Genomic DNA, 20,683 nt, shown 5'->3' with positions numbered 1-20,683 from the left:
AGTAGGTCACATCGCGTCGATCTGCGGCTCGTAAAACAATTTAATGCCAGTCGTCGGCCGAACGGTTTATAGGTATTTTTCATTTATTCGTACCACTATTCCATATCACCATCGATCGTATGTGCTCTACGACGCCTCTAACGCAGTATCGTCTAGTGCCCCCCCCACCCACGACGATTGAATTGGATCCGCCACCGAGGAACAATACATCACCGCTGTACGCCGAAAGCGAGTTTGTTTTTCGTTTTCGTAACTTCACCGTTCTTCGCACCTTACGTGCGTGGGTACGGGACAGAAAGACACCAGTTCAGCAAATATCATATAATAAGAAACATCCCTTCCCCGAACAACCCTCTCCTCTCTTCCCGACACTACTGAACATTAATCACAATTCCAACACATCATTTACTCGGTACGCGTTGTAGGCGTGGTGTACAGCGGTCGCCTATCACACAATATTTCGCTGACTAGGAGCTTCCGCCCCGTAACACTACACCGAATGTTTTATGCAATTTTTATTTCTATTTTTATGGCGTACGATCATTATTATTATAATTGTTGTTGTTGTCGTCGTACGGTCGAAATAACGAGTTATGATATTTGATTTCGTTGGAAACGGAATGGAAAGGACGTCAAAGATACACGAGAGGATTTCAAAGGTCGCGTGTTTATCTCCGTACTCGGTGTACATCATCGTTCGCGTCGACGGGATGGATTCGAATCGTACGTAATTTTCGCCAGAATGCGTACAGTCGATGCGGAATCCGTTTGTCGAATCTAAATCGACATTTCCGCGAGTAGGTATGCCGCCGCATTTAATCGGATGGATCTTCACAAACGACTGACTATTTCATCCTCTCTGTGAACGCCCGACCAAACGCGTGGAAACGTTTCGCGTGACGTATATACACATCTATCATAGAGAACGGGGTAGGTCCAACACCCCTTTTCGTTCCGACGGCAATACAAATTATCATACATCAGAGATATTTCAGATAGCGTTCACTCTAAAAGCGTTGGTTACGATTTTAACTGAATCGATTGTTTATGTAACGTGGTAAGAGTTAAGTGACCAGAACCAACTAAGTGTAGGAATACGCGCTGTGTGATGTGGTGGACTGTGCGAAAATGAATAAACGCGAATGCAAAACCGTCCGTCAGCGCGCGCGAGCTAGTATTAAAATAATACTTTTTTTTTTATGATTTGCAGTAATCCGAACGAGCCACAGGACCAGGATATGTTGCACAAACAAGAACACGGCCGGTTCAAGAACATCGAATGGACTGCGTACGAAACGGTTCACAAGAAATATCTGAGCTTAGGTACGCGTCGAAAGTATACATTAATATTGGTAACAGTATTGCTTGTCACAACAACGATCGGCTTTAAATGTATCGTAACGCCGTAAACGCACTTAAAGCACGACAATTGTTGTACAACAGTTACATCAATAAAACCGTGACGAATCGAATACAATAATGTGCATAATTTTCAGATACGAAACCCAAATTGAAAAGCCATTACAGAGCGCACAGACTGTCGTTTTGGCTGAACCTCGTGCCGGAGCTGCACAAGCCCGGGGACGAAGTACCGTATTCGCATCACATGTTCCAATCCGATCTGCGTGGGATGACGTTTAAGCCCGTACGTACATTTGCTATTCAAACGCTTTTATGCAACAATAACCCAACGCCATTATTATGCGTAACATTGTATAACACGGGATAATTAACCGTAAGCGCGGTATAAGTTATACCGTATTGCACTGCGTTGTACTGTACTCGTGCAGTATAAGTAAGTAGTTAAGTGGTTCGATACGTATTATCTTTATTACGAAAACGTATAATCAGATTCTTTTTTTTTTCACTGCCCAAGATAATTCGAAATTTTAAAAGTTATTATTTTTATATATATATATATATAATACCTAAACAAATAGTAATAATAATAAATGATGAAAATAATATATATGTATGAATAAATAAATAAATATTTCGATGTTTACTCAGTAAATTTTCATTCTCGTAATTGTACTTTTTCTTCCGCGATTCAATTCTTCATTTTTATTTTCTGCCCACGCTCCGTGATTGCCGTAAAAGAATCCCGAGGCACGTTTCCTCATCTCCTCTGCAGTCGGTTAACGTATATGTTATTTCTTCTGAGTAAAACGGTTCAAATTGGAGGCTGCGGTGTTGGGTAGGATAAGAATGGGCGGAAGGACCGTGTGACGTGTGACGAAAACAAGTCAATTATATGCCAATAGACGTTACACCGCGTAATTCTGCGAGTTCGGTACTTTTGGTTATTTTTTTTTTTTAATCTTTTTTTTTTTTTCATGCTTTTCTCCTCGATATTCTTTTCGTCAGTTTATCTTCAGAACACACCCATAGAACGGAGTATTGATTAATGCCCGAGGCTGCGAATAATAGTTACACTTTGTGGGCCAATTCGGTTTCGAGCATTTAGTAAAACGTATATGCGCGTTTTTTTATATATTTATATTTCACACAAATATTTACGTACATTATAAACAGATCACCGGATCTTCAAATTCTATACCTTATTCCCTTTCAATTATTATTATTATTACAAATATTTTATGTTGCACATGTATTAATCGATTTCTGATTTTCTCCACGATGGATTCTATATTAACGTTCATAAGTTATAATATTGGCATACATACTTCTAAGACAATTTAGTAAATATTATTATTATTATTATTGTAACTATTTGGTACTAGTTCGCGTATATATTTCGATATAGTTTATGTATAGTTTGACTGGTAAAGACAAAAGGAGTTAAGTGAAATTTCGGAGCTAAGCTACGTGTTATATATAACATATCAGCCATCAGATAAAGTATTTAATCGCATTTTTGATCATTTAGTAGTGAGATATTTAATTATACATTTCTGTATAACCTATTCTAATGAGAATTGTGATGACCAAGCAACAAATACATAGCGTTTATTCTGTACTTTTATCATTTATCACCTTTTCTAATGTTGACAATATGAAATTGATTTGATGCAAAAATAATCGGTACATATACTTTTGTCACAATGTTATACTATTCTGAGAAAATTTGGTCAATTACATTATACGAATCGTTTAATATTGTGAATAAAACCATAAAAAATATTTTAGGAATATTTTTAAACGCACATTAATGATAATTATATACTCAACTTGATTATTTTATTGAAGAAAATAAAAATAACGATGGCAATATACCAGGCAAACCGAGGAAAACGAAACAAGAAAAGCCAAGAAAAAATCCTACAACAATAATATTATAAAATACTCGTATTATTAAGTCTGAAATTGTTTACATTAGTACGTCGATTTTTACTTAAAATTTAATCAATTGTAAAACGTTTTTGTTAATTACTTAGGATATATGTTATACCTAATTAATTTCACTTGCAAAGATTTTAAATAAATTAAACTTAACACTGATACTGTCATAAATACAACAGAAGGAGGGTTTTTAATTTGTTAAGAAGATTATTGAAAATAATAATTTGTTACTTCAAAGAAAAATATTAGTATTGTAATTGTTATACATAACTATACTAACAAAAACAACCATTGATAATAAATCAAAATTTAAGTAAATGTTATTAAATTAAAACGATTGGCAACTATTTCAGACTTAACGATGACATTTTACTTAAATAATATTATAAATAATTTCAGAGATATTTCTTGAAAACATCTTCAACTTCTTCTTCTTAAAATTGATTTAGTTCATTTTTATCATCATATGCTTCTTTAGTTTCAACCAAATAATCAAGCATATTATTATTATTATTATTATTATTATTAGTGTTATTTTGAAAATATTCCTTAAATATTTTTTTTAGGATATTAATTCCAATATAAAACCGTTAATTGACGTTCTAAAACGTTCACAATCTTCTAAATGTCATAATTGTTAAGAATAGTATCGTAATACTGCGACAATATTTTTTGAAAATAAAAATTACAATTATACGTATCGTCATATCAATTGTATTTCGTATTGAAAAAAAAAAAAAAAAAGATTAAAGTGTTACATGAAACATATAAGCAGGGACCAAACGCTATAGGTTTGTCTTTTGGTGAACATTATTATCATTAATGTCACTTGAGTTTATAAATTAAACATCTCGATATTAAATTATCAAAGGAGCACTAGCGCTTGTGTGTCAGAATGCTTTAACTGTAAGTTGTACGGCGTTGTATAAAATATCGTTTAGCTTACTTGTTATTCTGTCAGTCGATATAGCTGGTCAACCATACATGCATGCACGAAACATTCGTAAAAAAGTGAACCGTGTTCGATATGAAATAATATTATTATCTCCGTGACCTATGCAAAACTAATATTGACGAAGAACTAAGTGACTCTAAAATATTCACTACAAATCATAGAGTTCGTAAATTTTTAGAATTTTGTGACCTTTAATTTAATACAAACTCTGGACGGTCCCAAAGCTACCGCTTTTACACGTGCATACATATTATTACATAAATAAATATATGCAAATTTATGTAATAGGTATGTATGTGTGGTGTGTGTATAAGTATTCACTATAAATAATAAGAATTCCTACAGAAGGTTTATACACTTGTCGTAAATTATGTTTGTTTAGAAATGTTTGCAACGACTGAATTGTGAAAGTTAGTTTCGTAAGCTTCAATGCTATATACATTATCTTAGGGTTAAGTGAACTTACTTTCGAATAAAGACCCAGAAGTATTTCCCGAAATATACTATAGTTAATAAACTAAATACCATAAATAATCATTAACATTCATAAATCGTGCGGGTCGTGATTATTAATGGCAATGCGAATTAATTTCGTTTCAAACTTCAATTACCAACCCATTCGAACAAAATATTCAACTGATATAGTATAATAGAATAATAAAAACGAATTTTTCTCGTTCTTAACAAGTGTACACCGATCATTTTTCACGGAGATAATTCAATATACTGAAACATAATGTTTCGAGAGCAAAAAAAAAAAAATAAATAAAAATGTTTTAAAAAATAGTATGACCACATAATCATTTATAACGGACATAATTAAGTAAGTACGTTTGCGACGGTTTAACTAAATTTAACCTCGTGCTTTGTTTATTACGTTAATATAATAAATATAAATTTAAATTTAAGTTTTTAAAATTAATGTTTCATCTAGTGCATTCCTGTTTTCTGTTTCTTTTCGTTTAACCTTTTTTCGTGAAACTGAATTCATCCATGCGCGTCAGATAAAACAAATTATAGAATTCAATTATAATCAGACTACTTATTTGTGAATTCGAGTTGATAGATTTTGAACAAAAAACAGGCAGTCGATGATTAAGAAGTGTAATAAGACTTTATGAAAAGTTTCTAATGAAACTAGAAATTCCTAACACGTTATGTCAAATATTTTCTAAAACGTTTTATACAAAATCAAAAAAAAAACTGGTCTTCCTATTTTCAAGATGTGAAATAATTATTTAATTATCCGATCTAAGTACTTTATAGCGATTTATAACATTTTACAATGACTTTATAACATTTTTTTATTTCTATAATATAGTTATACTGATGCGTTAATATCGTGATTATAAGCAGCTTGTTAAATATGTATGGTTCTTAATGAAAGCACTCCCTCAGTCTATCTTTGCGCGTTATCCCACTTGCCTATGACATTTATTTTCGACGAGCTCAAGATTCACGAATTTCGTAGACGCTAAAATAAACGTAAGATGTTGCACAGAGTTGATAATATGAACTGGATGAAAAAACTATAAACATAATTTACATTAATTGAAACGTGATTTGAATAGATTGCAACATCGACTTATTAAATGCTTACGTACTTTGAGCGAATAATAAGAAAATAAATGAAAGTGCAAACATTGCACAGGAAAACTAACAGAATAAACTTATTAAATGATATACAGACTAGACTTAGGAGTATAGTTATTTGAATATAATTACTTTTTATAAATAAATCTACCCAATCACTTGATACTGCGTGCATTCGACCTACACGTAACGTCCTTTACGTAGCAAAAAAATATTGTCTATTCTTTCGGGTAGTGGAATTGCGTTTTCCCATAAATATTAATTTTCACATCCAACGCACCTGTAATTATAAAAGATGAAAATTAGATTAAAATTACAAATTATATACGAAAACACTGAAACAATATAAAAATATTAAAAAATTTCCTGTGGTTTTTGGATGTGATGTTTAATATAAAAAAAAAAAAAAAAATAAAGAATTAATAACTGTAGTTCGATTCATCAAATTAAACAATTTCATATGAAACCGGTTGAGTTAATATCATGGGACGTATTTTATGATTTAAAATTAAATTTTACTTCACAAATATTTTAAGTGCGTTGATTTTCATATTTTGTGAACATTTTATAAAACAAAAAAATCAATTTATAAAAGAAAAATAGGTAGTATAAATCAAATGGACGGATAATATAGTTTTATAGTAAACCTATTTTCAAACTCTTAATCAAATATTTTGCAATGAAACGATAAACAATTTTAAAAACCACAGGGGATTAGCGTGTCCCTGTTCGTAGTACGAATCATTCTTTCGAACGATCAACCCCATCGGATTTTTGGGACTTTCTAGCCGGACCAACCACGGTTCAAAACGAGTAAAACATAAAACACGAAAACAATTAAAAATCTGTTCATGGTTCAAGCCGGTTGACGTATTACCTTATGCGCGTGAACGTTTCAAAGTCCCGGACCCACCTCGTTATCTCAACCTATTCCCGCCATAACCACGGGCCCGTTGCGACCGGACGTACTTGGTGTGAGAATATTATATCTGACGTTGTTCGCAGGGCTCGGAGAGGACGACCAAACCGTCGGCGGACGTTTACTACCGCGGCGGACAACAGCCGGCCGTCGGGCAACAATCACCGACCGGCAACAAGTCCGCGGACGGCGGTGGTAGTTTGAACGGAACGAACGTGCTGCAGCCGCCGCCGGTCGTGGTGGCGTCGTCGTCGTCGTCCGACCGGGGCGACGGAGACGGCGACGAAAGCGGACGACAGTTCAAGGACGCGGACGACAAGGACGGCGGTGATGGTGGCGGCGGTGGCCGGTCGCCGTCGTCGGCCGACGGACAGGACGACGTCGGTGCGGCCGGCGCCGGTTACGCGTCCTTCCCGCTAGCACTGGCCGTGGCCATAGGCATCGGGTGTTCGCTACTGTTCCTGAACATCATGATCTTCGCGGTCATCTACTACAACAAGTCGACCGGTTGGGGCGGCAGGCGGAGCGGTGGTAGCAGCAGGCGCACGTCCGGTTCCGGGGCGGGGGACGCGGAGGACTTGCAGCACCAGCAGGACGACCGGACGAGGAAGATCAAAAAGCGGCCGGAGAACGGAGGCCCGATGACCAATCTGTGTTCCACCGGAGGTAAACGAAAGGCGTTTTTATTTTTCGATAATCATTTTCATTGCAGCCCGTTTTTACCCCTTTCGACGTATTAGTTGTTCCAGTACCGTGTGACAGGTTGCCGGACGAAAGATTAGGTCCGCGCGAAAACCAAAACTCACCAGACGCGCGATCACCTGTACTTCGTTCGCCGATCAACCGTTTCCTATCGGACCGATCGAAATCACTTAACTATAGCTGACAAAATTTAATTTGACAATTTAATATTCCAACAAATATTCTGTCGACACTTTTGAAAAATAAGGCTGATATTCAAAAACAAATGCAAGGCGATAAAGTTGAAAATTATTAGAATATTTTTATCATAAATAGCCGAATCATCAGAATTTATAACCAATTATTTTACTGCTTATATAATAAATAATACTATTATTTAAATTTTTATATACTATTGGATCTTTTAGGTTTTTCTTATTTTTTTATATTTATGTATTTATTTAACAACTTATCATAGTTTTTATCGTAATTCATTTAAAATGCAATATTATTACACTTACATAACTAATGAATATTTTAAAATAGTTTTTCATCATAGACTCGAAGTTTGTACGTAACATTGACTAAACCAAATTAGGTATGTCGAAGCGATTTTTTATCCCCATACAACTTCGAATTATCGTGAACTTATTGTAATGTATTATTTTAAACTGTATCGTCCGTATTATCTGTCAAATGCATCTCTGGACGTTATATTTATAAAATTCATTTTAAGATGAAACTACTATGAGATAATAATATTAGACACACATAATAAATATTTATGATAAAAATAGCATATCGTTTTTAATTTGGCTAAAATGATGACCGATTCTATCGAGTTCTACAAATATTTTTATGAAAAATTATAAGTAATCCGTATTTTGACATGAAAATTAGTATAATTTTGTAATTATATTTAGATGAATCTTAATTAAAATGATATTAAAGACGCACTGAAAACAAATTATAACAAATTGTCATTAATTTGTGATAAATGCTTTAGAGATAAAAATAATATTATACAATTGCAGTTATTGTTGTCAAAAAGGATTATAATAATATCGTTATCCGCATTATCTAAAAATAATAATATAGGATAATTTTTTTACTCACGTAGATATGTTTTTAATCTGTCTTGACCACGGTTACTAGAAAAATCACTGTAATAAATATAACTACAGATACATTGACCTAATTCCAAATTTGCTCTCATTTTGCGTAAGCATTTGGTTTGTATTTTCGACGTTATTTATTCCTTTCGTAAACGAGTCACGCTCGCGCTGCATGTACACTGTTTACATATATAATATTATACCATCATCTTTTATTTTAGTCATTTTTCTTGTATTTTTCATTGCACATCTTCTTTTGTACCAAATTTGACTAGATAACGCTATTTGGGTCCCACCGGTTTTCTACTCCACTGGACATTATTTCTAGAATGCGTGATGTATTATATTATATAAACATTTTTTTCGAGCATATTATAAATGATCAGAATTTTAAAATTCCCCATGCGTTTGTCTTTTCTTTGTGGTCACCATTCAGTTGTAATAGTAATGATACAGAAAAACATCCTAGAGAGTATAAACATTGTTTTCGTCCTTATAAGGTCATTCTATTTATTCAAGTTAACTTATCAAAATCACAGCACATAAGAACACATTATATATATATATATTTAATGCAATAATAATAACTATAAAATATACGTCTTAATTTGTATGGAATTCACGAAAGGTCGATGGCGTTTCACTTTATGTAATTCGTCCAATTTCGGAGGGAGTAGAGAAGGATGAATTATCTTCGACCCTATAAATGTGTATCCGATAGGTGTTTCTGTGTGCACGACACGCGACGGACGTTGTCGTCATTATCGCATAATACGGGAAATGGAAAATTAAAACCGAACTCAAAACTGATGATATCTAACTATTGTGTTAAAATAAATTAAGATATTGTTAATAAGCTGTGTGCAAACGTAGTGCACAACACGTCGAGCGAGCGGTATATTACAGGTCGTGATACGTGAAATAAAAATACAAAAAAACAGGAGGAGACATCGGTGAAAATGGATTTCGCTCTTGAAGCGCATACCCCAAAATTCTATACACATGGACGTGGTCCGAACCTGGGACAACGGGTATAACCAAAGAAATATAAATATTTAACCGGTAAAATAATGTCAAAAAAAGAAGTGCAAAACAAATGTAACGATATAGTACACTAACAGAATAACGTTATAACATGTACGGGCGTAACCCCACAACCCTTATCTGACCGATTTTATGCACAAAGTTTGACGGTTCGGACAAAATTTCACGTTTACCGTGTTTTCCATTCGGTTGTACAGTAGTTGTTAGTACATTGACACATAGAATATTATTCGTCGCAGTTGAAATTATATTATTCAACTGTGTTTAACAATACACATGTACATGGGCCACGTCCGATAAATCATAAAAACTCCTATGAAATTGATCACCACCAGAGTGGACGGGTGCCAAAAAATAATAACAAACCTTTAGAAAAATAAGGGAAAAATAGAAAACGTTTAGAATTTAAAGTTTATACTAAAATGAAAATAAAAAAATTGTGTGCTTTTTTTCTTCTTCTGAACAATAGATAAAAATACCATTACTTTTATGACTTCTTTAGGGCAGTACCAAATAGAGAGATATCTGAAATGAAAACTTGAAAGTAGAAAATAAAAGTTTTTAATAAGTATACACAAAAATTTATTACGAGTTGAAAAAAAGTTTCTTAAGGTTTACGAATGCACACTAAAAAATAAAACGTGATAAAGGCGAATACTACGTGCAGTGGTAAAAAAAAAATTAAACTGACCGAATACCAAATCAATTGACCTATCTCAGTTATACCTTTAGCTTTATTATTTTTTTATAATTTTTGTAATCACGTTTTATCGAAGTTATCCGAATCGATTTCGGAGCGGATAAAACTTAAAATCTTTGTGTATCTACGATAATGTAACATCCTGTCGTCGATAAGGAAAACATGAATTTTTCAAAACACTGAGAGTGAATGTACTTGTTAAAGTTTCTCAATGCTATACTATATAATATGATGATTTTCGAAATTGAATTATAATTCTGTAATTTAGATTCTGCTCGTCATGCTAAAGTAATTGCTTTCACAGCAGTGGTATTCCTATCTGATCCTTTTCTGTTATAATAAATTGCACACTGCATAGCAATGTGAGATTATAATAATATACGATTGGACATTTTTCTTATATACGCCTTTGTTATTTTTTATTTGCAATATTTTCAGTAAATTTGCAAAAAAAAAAAAAAAATCAATCCTATAATAATACAAAAATTTTACATATAAACGAATAGCTGAGCGGCCATTGAAAGACATATCTGTTCATAGCAATACATTATGACATTATGATATTGTTCAAATAAATTATTTAGATTTTAATATTTAAAAGCGTCCGAAAATCTTAATAAATCAAATAGAATATAAATGCATTTTATTATTTTAATCAATAACTGGTTCAGTATAAAAATTTTAACTATCCAGACAAAAATTATACATATGGGATCATAGAATTTTTTCCATTTTACAGATTAATCTAAAAATAATAAATCTAACGTGTTTTATTTAAATGAAATGTGAATAAATTTGTCAGACCTATTCCATAAAACTTTTTTTTATTTAATTAAAAGTATGATATATTTTGCCAACTATACGCCACAACCAACAAATAATAAATAAAGTAAAAATACGTAAACAATTCAAAAAGAAAAATTTAAATAATTTAAAAATTAATTCCAAAGAATAAAATATTAAATTGTGTTTTTTTTTTTTTTTTTTTTTTTTTACTAGCAATTATAAATGTTTGAAAAACGAAAATTATTACAAGCTAATTACACGACAAATTTCAGTAGGCTATTATTTTTTTTAGCTAGCACAGATATTCTTTGATTGCATCGTGTACTAATTAACATAAAAAAAGAAGTATAAATGTAGAACTATCCCCCACCAAACACAGTAGCGTAATATGCAAAAACAAAATTTCACCTTGCACAGAACGATTTATAAATATTTATCATGTACTACGGTGTACCAAAGTGTGTGTTCGTGCGTGTGTGTAAGCGTGTTTTGCTTAGTGCTCTCCGTGAAACGTGCAGTTAACAGAACATTGTATTATTTTATTTTATTCTTATACGAGCTAATAAATTAGCGGAGCTAGGACGTAGGAGCCAGCGCAGTAAAAAGAAAAGAGGAAAAAATGAACTTTTGTCAAGATTTATAGTTGAGAATTTCCGTTCGTACGAACGCGCGGGGATGGTAAGCACGGGACGCGGTGGCGAGGGAGTAGGGAGGGGGGCCTTAGAATCTCGAACTGCGAATCACGCACGCGCCGTAGCGAAAACAATCGGCGCATTATCCCGCGGAAAACGGGAACGGTCGAGAACGGACGGCGCGAGGAAGGGTAGGTCTCGTGCGCGTTAAAGTTTACGCGCGATCGTTCGGCTGCGCCGGAACACTCGGATACGCGGGCCGCCGCCGAGCCATTAAACGCGTAACGCTTGCAAATATCATTCAATCGCTTGCGTAATGTGTACGGGATCTATTCGCGGATCTGTGCGAACGTTCCGCCGTATTATTACCGCTATGCCGCCGTTTCTTTCCCTCCGATAGACGTACGCGTCCCGCCACGCTTGCGTCATCGTGCCGGGCGCTTCGCGATCGTTTTCTTCCAACCACCCGAGATCAATCCGAATACCGTTCCGAGATTGATACCGCGACACTCGATCGTAAACGATATCCTAACCCGAGATCGAGCACCGCGCCGCTTTTCGTTCGGTTTTGGCAAATTTCTCCGTCACGCAAGACTTTACGAACCGAGTAAAACGTAGCGAGGCGTAAACTTCGAATTGGAATCGCGTATATTGTGGAATTCACGAGTGTGTTGACGTGTTAAGAAAATATTTTTAAAAAAAAAATGCCGTGCGTCGGACGGATCGTAAAGAAGCGCACAGAACTTTTGAACAAAAATTTTATCTTACCAATTGAGCCACTGTTTTGATCAATCGAACGGTTTAAAAACCTCAGCGTTATATACCATAGTAGTGTCAGCGTGTGAACCGGACAAATCCGGTGGTGTAGTCGTTCAACATGAATACATCTGAATGTATACGAATACGTTTACACAGGGCAAATAAGAATTGAAGACAGCGAAGACGAAAATAGGCGGAGAGAATTGGTAGAGTGAACGTTCTGAATGGACTGTAAAAACTGTAAAGAAGAAGATTCATGATATGATTGCATAACACAAATACAATAACATACCAAAAATTAATGCTTTTTGGATAAATTTTGGTCGACGTTTTTGCACCGAGAATCTCTTTGCGTAAAAAATTGTATTTGAATACATCCAATGAATATGATATGATTATAAAAATACTAATAGCAATACACTGGTAGTTATATATTGTCCAATATATTTGTAATAATCGTGCAAAAATGGTTACAAAAGATGATAATAATAATGTACAAAATATCAACCTCATCCTCACTACATCACTTGTGTATCACGTTTGCCTACACATTACGCCGTCTCGGTAATTTCCGACAAAACAATTTTAAAACGTCGAAAACACTGTAATGGTGTAATAATGTGTACATTGAAATGGTACGCTAGTGCGTTCAGAAACGTCATCATAACCGTAACGGTTCGGAATGATGCGACAAATACACTGTGGCTTTACATCGAGATTATATATTTATTAATTTTTCCTTTAAACACTATCCTGAGCAGTTTGGTGCGATAAATTTTCAGATAAAAGTTGAACGCAGATGATACTTTGAATATTTTTTCTTCAAACAGTAATATTTTCGATATCGAAAAAAAACTTAGCCCAAAGAAATAATGTTAAACGTCCGTTCAGAAAAAGTTTTTATTCAATTCGAAAATAATTTATTATTTCGTGTTTTGTGATATACCACAGATACATTGTTTATTGTGTTACGGAATAAAACGATTTGAATTTTTCAATTATTTTTCCTTAGATCCTTTGAATGAAGGATATATTATAAATGTATAATTGCTACTACAATTATATTGAATTAGGATAGACAAATGTATACTTAAGCGACGTTTTAATCGCATAAAAATTTAACATTAATTATTTATTGTGTTACATGATAAAGACAAAATATTTTTTGAAGTGAAACTATTGTATGTGCGCTGGGAGTAAATTTTCAATGTCACGACACACAGGAATACAACGAAAATTCGTCACGTTTTATACTAATACACGCGCATGCGCGTCATTTTGTAGGAGATAGCAAACGCAGACACTGATAGTAACGTAGGCTGCCGTCAGCGCGCGGCCTACGTCACGTACCTTTATTTTATACCTATACACACGCATGCGCGTGACATTAAAAAACCAAATGTATATCTAATTTTTTTAAGTCAGACTTATTACTTCTAAAATTACCATATTTATAAAAATGTATTTATTTTTTTATTATTTACAGTTACTAACTATTTAGTATTTACTGTATATTACATTTAATTAACCTGTGATATTATTATACATACAGAAATTCGTGATTTTTGAAGCACGAACATTGGTATTTTAAACTTGAAATAAAAAAGTATAGGCAGATAATTTTAACGGTTAAGTATACAAATTTTTAATTTTTCCTTTACTACAAGGATAATGTTAGTTTTTTAATGCTAGGAGTCTCGAAAAATCGATTTTCCCAGGGCATCCAAAAGTCTAAATCCAGCTCTATTTCCCTCCCTTTATAGATCTTCTCATTTTGATTACTAAATAATTCCCTGCAAAGACAAATAATAAAAATGAAATCCCTACGACAGTAACTGTAGATTGTGCATTAATAATTTGATATCACCACGACTGCTGTTTCACTTCTATGACCTGTACTTGCACAGAATTATTTTTTCCAAAAGAAATAACCAAATAATGACGAGGCCTAAAAAAATCAATACATATATTTGAGATAACAATCTCATTATTTCATCCAAAATTATGTATCATTAGCAAATTGTTATTAATTTTCAGCTGTTAGTTTCAATTCTGTTGCGATCTAAATCGTTATTGCAGTAAAAATATAGGTCAAAAATACAACCGGTTTGTATTCATAAAAAACGTATGTTCCGTTACGGATGTAAACACATGATAAAACTTTCGAACAGGACAACGCCATGTGTAGTATTATTAATTGCCATCGAATCTGCATAAATTTGCATATTTAAACGTATCAAATTTCACGGACGGAATATACACTGCGTCTGTATTATTTGGGTCGACCGTGAACAACGAACTGTTTCAACTTATCAACTGTATCCACCTATTATAAATCGCACGAGATGAAAAATCATTTTTAATCGTCGTGGACGATAGTTGAACGTGTTCAATCGGGCAACGGTGCACGCCGTGTGAATATCAAACTTAAATAATCCCACGCAGAAACTTACGATAGTACTGAACGGCTTATGAGATGCGTGAAATAATGTTTTCTCTGTTAACGTTTTACGTTTTCCAAATGAGTTTGTTGTGGCTGCAACTGTTTAGCCGTTTGTTTTTACACCTGTTGTAATTTAATTGGCTTTCAGAAACACCGCGTAAATCGAACTCCGTGGTTCGATTCGCCGGGTGATCATAGAGCCCATCGTTTGACATTTACCGTTCCGGTGCACCACAAATAAAATAAATATCTCGTGTAAGTCCGCGGATAATTTATATTATTATTTTCCGGAAAAATAGTGATTGAAACGACGGAGGGAGACTTTTTCGCCTCGCTTCGCCAGCGGATTTCGTTGAAGTATATTTTGATTACGTAAACCGATTTTTTTTTTCGGAAAATGAATTCTACTATACGAAAAAGAATCTGAGAAAAGGATACAAAAAAAAAAAAAAACGACTCAACGATATTACTTGTATCAGATCTAGTTCGCCTTCGGTGGCCTAACTGCTGCAACTCACGGGCCTCTGCGATATTATTACATATTGGTCGACTATACACTATTGGCACGTCTATATTTTGTGATCCATAAAGACATGATTTACGCAATCACCAGCCGAGAACCGGTTTGGAATAGTAAAAAAATTCTGAAAGTTTTATTTAAAACAGCATCGTCAAAAGCTCCTGATCAGTCGTCTTCAGTCATCTTATATATTAGTATGCACTGAATTAGGGGTCATATCTTATTAGAGTACACGTGTACCCGCGTTACGTGTACACGTGTATTAAATTTATTAATATCCGTGTTTTTAATACACGGTTATTTTTTACTGTAATACCCGTCATCCGTGTATTTAATACCAGCTTGTATGTAAATATCAGACACCTGTTTAGTTATTAAAGGTATATTATATAATTATTCAAATATTGGTATGAATCTTGTTTGGCTTTCACAGAAATCGGCAGTCTTTTCTTAGTGAATATTTCACTCTATAAAAATGATTTTAACTTGAATGCTTTATTATACCTACTTATAATTATTATAATTATTATAATTATGTTGACTTATTCTATCATAATTTTTATAAAATGTTTTCTATATATGCCATCGCTCCGACACATCCGAGTTGCGTCCGCGGTTTTGTCACGGCATATCCGAGTTGCGTCCGCAGTTTTCTCGGGCCATGGGTTTTTCTGCAACTGTGAATATTGTTTGGTGATAAACTCGTAGATAATCTCGATTATCATCGATATCTTATCTGTAAATACCACCATACAATTTATTGTTGGAAATTAAATTTGTTCGTGTTAGCGTTAGTTTTAGTTCGAAATCTAGAAATTTAGTATTTAATAATAGAGAAATCTCAATTATTACAATACAAAAACATGGAGAATAAAATACACGAGTAAAGTATGATTCACACTAGTTAGACACTTACCGACAGACACCGTACCATGCCGTTCAAATATACTATACTTATTATTGTTCCCATACCTACATTTTCGCTACAACATCGTAAAGTGACTACACAAGTTTCCCTCTTTTCCTCTTTTTTTTTATATTTTAAGTTTGAAATATGTTTAAAATTTTTGTGACAATGCATAAAAACATTCTTGGTCTCTAACGAATTCAATTAATAATTCTAAATTCATCACGCGTGAAAAATATAAAAAGTGATAAAAATGAGAAGTTTATATAATATGTACGAACTTCAAAAATTTGTGACTGCGAATAATTTTCCAGTGAATGACAGCAGACGGATATTATAATATTACGAGTATGTCTGTTTTTCATTCACGCTTATCATACAGACCTGTTCAGACCGGATCAGACACGTGCCGTCCCGACAAAACATTCCCGCTCGGAATGCCGAACTCTGTTGGACTCTGCCGGACTCTGTTGGTTCGCTACGTGTATGAACGTTTAAATGTGAATTGCTGTATTTAAACAAATATTAAAATATTTTCCGGAACGGTACGGTACGGTGTCTGATTGTATGTGGCTGACTAGTGTGAATCAAACTTAATGTCGAGTATTAAGATACACGGATAATGACGGGTATTTAGCTACACGGGTAATGCGGGTGAACGGGTATTTACAAATACACATGTATTTTATTTACATGGACCTTAATCCCGTTTCACATAAGAACACGTGTACCCGTGTAATTCATTACACGTGCACTATACTGCGAGCACTATACTGAATGAATACGATTCATAATTGATTTTTGCTAGACCGAGTTATACACGAATACTTCCATAAAAACAAAAAGCATCATATGATATTATGCAATGACAGTCGTATATTATGCGCGGTTATGCTACATAATGCAGTATTAGTAAATAAATAATGTTTGCCGAAAAATTAAGCACTTGTGATGTAAATTAATTATTAATTAATTATTTACTGTTATAAATTGTTAAATTTTAAGATAAATTGATTTTCCATTAAATTTTACTTATTGTTAGAGAATTGATTTTTTGAGTTAAATGTAAAAATTGTTTTTACGGTGTGAAAAAATCCATAGCAGTTGCAACTTTCTTGTACACAACAGAAAAATTTTTCCACCGATTTGGGTATATTGTAAAAACCAACAAAAAACCTGTGCTGTAAAATCGAATCATTTCTGAAGTTTTAATTTTTTAAACATAACATGCGTTTATATCACTACACACTTAACGTAAAACCGAAGGACTTCATTCTCTTACCACATAAATACATTTATAGCATATCATTCTTATTGATAAATTAAAAAAAAAAAAAAAATAATATAATATCAGTCATTGAGCTCCTTAATTTTTGATAAAAATGTTGATTGATTTCGTTTTATTTTGCAAATATTAGAGAAATGTTTAACCACGGTCGGGCGCGATTGCATTCCATGTCTGTTGACCATCCATCTACTGGTAACCAATTTGTATGTCATTTGTAGATCGATTATCATATCGTAGTGGTGAGCGTCGATTGATGAGTTTAGACAACGTTTAATATAAGTGACTGTTGCCCCGAAACTATTGATCCGACACAATGGTAAGCGACAGACGGCCGCTAGCTATATCGAGTTTCCATCGCCCTCTCGTGCGATCCCTTCGAACCCGTGACGACACCCCGGCACCGCGTACCCACCATGGCCATTGAACCACTGACCATTTTGTCTTTTCAGGAGCCACCGAGCTGCTGCAGATGTTGGAGACGCGCACTGTTTCCGTAGGGGTTGTACCGCAAAACCAGCAGCACCAGCAGCACCAGCAGCAGCCGCACTCAATACTGAAAAAGACTCCGCCACCGGTGGCCACGGCTCAAGTCGGGCCGAAAGCGACGCCACCGGTAGACCTGAGCACAACCGGTACGAGGGCGGCGCAACCACCACCCGCGGAGTTCGCCGACGTGGCAGCCCAGTGCTATCATCCGGGCGGCAGTATCGTGGGCATCGGGTCGTCGGCCACGCTGCCCCGACCACCACCGCCGCCCAAGTGCCCACGACCCGATCACCACCATCATCACCACGGTGGTCATCAACACCAGCAGCACCTGCATGGCACCGTCAGGAGGCACGCGGCATCCGCTTCGTCCGCGCTGCCCGCATGCACGTGCTCCGGTCCGGCCACCGGTGCCGCAGCCGGTGCTTCTCAGACACCGCCGCCGCAGCAGCACCACGCGTCCTCCGCGAACCTGGCCATGGACGCGGCGGCCGCGGCGATGGCCGCCAAGATCACCGGCATCGAGGAGCTTCATGTTTGACACTCGAACCGCGGCCACCGGCGGTCATCCGACACAGAAATTGACCGGTTGGCCAATGATCTGACTAGGATATGCGACCAACTGCGCGTGTCGTCCGGCGAAAGCGATAGCGGTCGCGGTGGTGGTGGCGGCGGTGACTTGTTCTACTTATGACATTTTTTAGCCTTTGACGTGTTGTGTTCGACGTGAAGAGGAAATAATTTTGAAACGCACACCAATATAAATATAAATATGTAACTTACATTCTTACGCAATTATCTTCTAAGACCTGTCTGTACATATTATAACCGTGTAATGAGGATAAAAATAAATAAATATTTCTCTCTCTCTCTCTCTCTCTCTCTCACACACACACACAAACTCACTTTTCCATAACACTTTTCGCATGTTAACGTTCCCGTTAAATCCGTTGTAATAATATGTATAACAATAATTAGATGACATTTATAACATGATATTACGTTTAAACAAAATTATTTGAGAGCAGTAATTTTAATGGTTGTTACAAATTCTTGTTATTTATTAATAATATGTATTGTACTGTAATGTTTTTATGTTTCTTTTTTCATTATATATGTATATGTACCATTTGTCGTTAAAATATGTCTTCTAGTTACCAAAAAAAAAAAAAAATTGTTGTTGAAATACTTGTCGTCATAGTTGTTTAACGTAATGATTTTTCGAGATCCGGATTTCCCGTCTGCTTCGAACGAGTGAAAACCCTATCGATAAATGACTTTCATTGCAAACATAACTGCCGTCGTACGATTACAAGGAACGTGCGCGCGCGAAACGTTAGCATAATTGATTGTACCACGTTTTTTGTTTTTTGTGCTACTTATTTTACGTATGCGAAGCAATCTCAGTGCCACAGATTTCAAGCGTAAACGATTTTGATTTTGATTTTATTTTTTGTTTTTTTTTGGCTCGACGGTGATTTACTCCTAGTTAGCGAATAAACGCGTATAAACAAATTTTTATAATATTCTAGATCTTAATAAGTCGATCGAACGTCATGAAATGCGCATCTCATGCTTACAACCGTATAAATATTTCTAAACGCATACCGCCGTTGGATCTTCTTCAAAACCACTCGTAGCTCATTGCGTTTATATATTTTTACCATATCGTTTTAAATTGTTGCGTTCGTGGTACGTCGTGACTCAAATTACGTTGTGCTGATTGCAAGAGAAAAAAAGCTCGATGGAAGGAAGTTACCAATATCCAAAGTGAATTGTATTTTCTGTTACATCGAAAGTTTTCAATTTTTTTTTTTTTTAAATCCAATTCCACAATTGTTTGGCTAAACGATTTTGATAAACAAAACATTCACGGAGTGGCGGCGTCGGAGAGAAAAAAACATTGAGGCGGAATAAAGTTTGCGAGTTCGTGCGGTCCCTGGATGGTGTACGAAATAGACTTTTCGTTAAAAGTTTAACGTAAATAAAAAAAAAACCAAAAACAAAAAATTTATCCCTCGATTCTTATTATGCATGTATCGAATAAGTTGAAAAAAAACCTTTCATCTCGATCTGATTCGAAGTCGTATCGATAATTTTTGTTTGGAAAAATAAACGTGTAGAAATATCGTATTGGAAAACGAGAACAATTTAGAAAAGGATAACGTCATCGAAAAAAATAATTTTTGCGGTTAAATAACAGAACTGAAGTAGCGATTGCCGTAAAAGAGGAGATATCTTTTCGATGAAAAAAAACACGTTCAAAAGAGTTCATCGTTTAATGTGGAATATTCATTAAAATGGACGGTATATAGCGATATTAATGTTTTGACTAAATTATATATTTGTTTACATTTGAACGTGGCTAGTCCTTTTACAATATTGAATGTGGTTAAAATGACCAATTTCGTGTAAAACAAAAGAAATTCAAAGAATAAATGATATTAAAAAATAATTATGTACATTTATGGTATCGATAGATAAAAGTTAATAATAAAAGTAATAGTATTGATAAATAAAAGTTAATCTTGACGAAGAGAAAATGAAAACAA

General features: G+C 34.6%; 1 protein-coding gene across 1 annotated transcript in view; it reads left to right on the top strand.

The window, feature by feature from the left end:
• Nucleotides 1-20,272, top strand: part of LOC112693220 (neuroligin-4, X-linked-like) — a 421,733-nt gene extending 401,461 nt beyond the window's left edge. Inside the window, exons 9-12 of the mRNA XM_025568195.1 lie at nt 1,211-1,323; nt 1,497-1,645; nt 6,857-7,436; nt 18,095-20,272. Coding sequence (XP_025423980.1) covers nt 1,211-1,323; nt 1,497-1,645; nt 6,857-7,436; nt 18,095-18,672 — 1,420 coding nt within the window. The 3' untranslated portion in view covers nt 18,673-20,272. The remainder of the gene's footprint in view (nt 1-1,210; nt 1,324-1,496; nt 1,646-6,856; nt 7,437-18,094) is intronic.
• The last annotated feature ends 411 nt before the right edge of the window (nt 20,273-20,683 follow it).

The sequence above is a fragment of the Sipha flava genome, unplaced genomic scaffold (assembly GCF_003268045.1).
Source record: "Sipha flava isolate LNK unplaced genomic scaffold, YSA_version1 82_pilon_pilon, whole genome shotgun sequence".
NCBI classification, from domain to species: domain Eukaryota; kingdom Metazoa; phylum Arthropoda; class Insecta; order Hemiptera; family Aphididae; genus Sipha; species Sipha flava.
The sequence above is the reverse complement of the archived record's forward strand: the minus strand, read 5'-3'. Positions and strand labels throughout refer to the sequence as shown.